This window comes from Antrostomus carolinensis, unplaced genomic scaffold (assembly GCF_000700745.2).
Source record: "Antrostomus carolinensis isolate BGI_N321 unplaced genomic scaffold, ASM70074v2 scaffold3544, whole genome shotgun sequence".
In the NCBI taxonomy this organism is placed as follows: Eukaryota; Metazoa; Chordata; class Aves; order Caprimulgiformes; family Caprimulgidae; genus Antrostomus; species Antrostomus carolinensis.
Window position 1 is genome coordinate 920 of NW_010309908.1, and position 1,474 is coordinate 2,393.

General features: G+C 34.2%; 1 protein-coding gene across 1 annotated transcript in view; it reads left to right on the forward strand.

The window, feature by feature from the left end:
- Positions 1-1,403: 1,403 nt before the first annotated feature.
- LOC104523583 (transcription factor RFX3-like) overlaps positions 1,404-1,474 on the forward strand; it is a 27,382-nt gene continuing 27,311 nt past the window's right edge. The window contains exon 1 of the mRNA XM_029084552.1: positions 1,404-1,463. Within this exon, the coding sequence (XP_028940385.1) occupies positions 1,404-1,463 (60 nt within the window). The remainder of the gene's footprint in view (positions 1,464-1,474) is intronic.

Sequence of the window (1,474 nt, forward strand, 5' to 3'; positions counted from 1 at the left end):
AGAAACCCAGCTTTAAATCAACTTAAACCCAGCCTTGAAAGGAAGGTCTGTTGTTGCAGCTGGTCAGTTGTCAAGCAAGGAGAACACTCAATTTTCAGAGAGACGCCAAGGCTTTTTTGGTACAGTAATGAATTCCACCTACTATATATTGGTGTGTCCCTGAACAGTCATATTTTTTATTATGATTTTCTCTCAAAAAATATTTTAGGGTTTTTTGGGGGGGAGATTGTTATCAGAGAAGGTAGAGATTAAAGTCTAGTTTCTTCTCTGTCAGACATCGGAGTCTGTTCACTTAAACTAAAAAATCACCTGTATAGGACATTCTAAGTATTTATAGATTTTTTTCTTATAAACTTCTCTTATTTTGCATGATAATGCTACTCATTTTTAGTTACATTGGCCAGGTTGCCAAACTATTCTGTAGCTAGTATGTATTACTAGAGATTAAGGCTGGTAAAATCTTCAGATTGCAGAACATTTGGTTTACAACTAGTAATTTGTATTTCTTTACTGTAATTCTTCACAGAAGCATACATTCTTCTGTTTTGAGGGTACCAGGTGAAGAAGAACCTGCCTCATCTGCTTATTATTTTCACCAATTAATTTTGGTTTGTCACCCAGTCAACTGTGTTGCCATTTCTGCTGTGCAAAATTGAGGAATCTTGTAGTTGCCAGTGTATGTTTCCTATGAAAGCATAAGTAATCCTTGGTTGTCTTTCTAGGTCATCCTTGGTTCTCTTTCTGATAAATTTTCCTTGATTCTTGAACTATTTCTATATTCTCTCCAAATTTTCGTTGTTCCCTTTAAATGTCAGGGCTACAGTCTTAGGAGGCACTTTTCTACTATATATGTGTTTCTATATGGTTTTAGTGTCAAAAAGTTTATTCTTCTCAGATTTTAACTACAGTGATTGCATTAATGCATTCTACTTAAGAAAGTTATTTGAGTTCTATTTTCACTGTGTCTCATTGAATGCTTCACAGAATCTGCTTTCCAGATTATGGCCCTTCATTCTGTTGCCTGCTAGAAGTTGTAACTTTGAATTTGAGTGTATAGAGTTTTTAGTGTGATTCATTAAGCCAGAGAAAAAACAGATTTGAAAGATGCCTGGTTATTTACAAACTGACAGAAGATTTTTCTGAGTTATTCCTAAAGTGACAAAACTAGGAGTGATACATGTTTCTGCACATATGAATAAAAGATATTTTGAATATAAAATCCTGTTTACACTAACTCATATGTGAGTAGGGGAAAAACCTTTTGGCTAATAAGAAGATTGGTATTATCTAACTTTAAGATCCAAATAGAGATAAGCGACAAATTAGTGTGCTAATGTGATGAAATAAAATAATTAATGCACTAACCTTTTAATTTTACTTCTTAATTTTATTCAGAGATCACAATGCAGACATCAGAGACCGGGTCAGATACAGGTTCGACTGTGACTTTACAAACATCTGTGGCTGGGCAAGA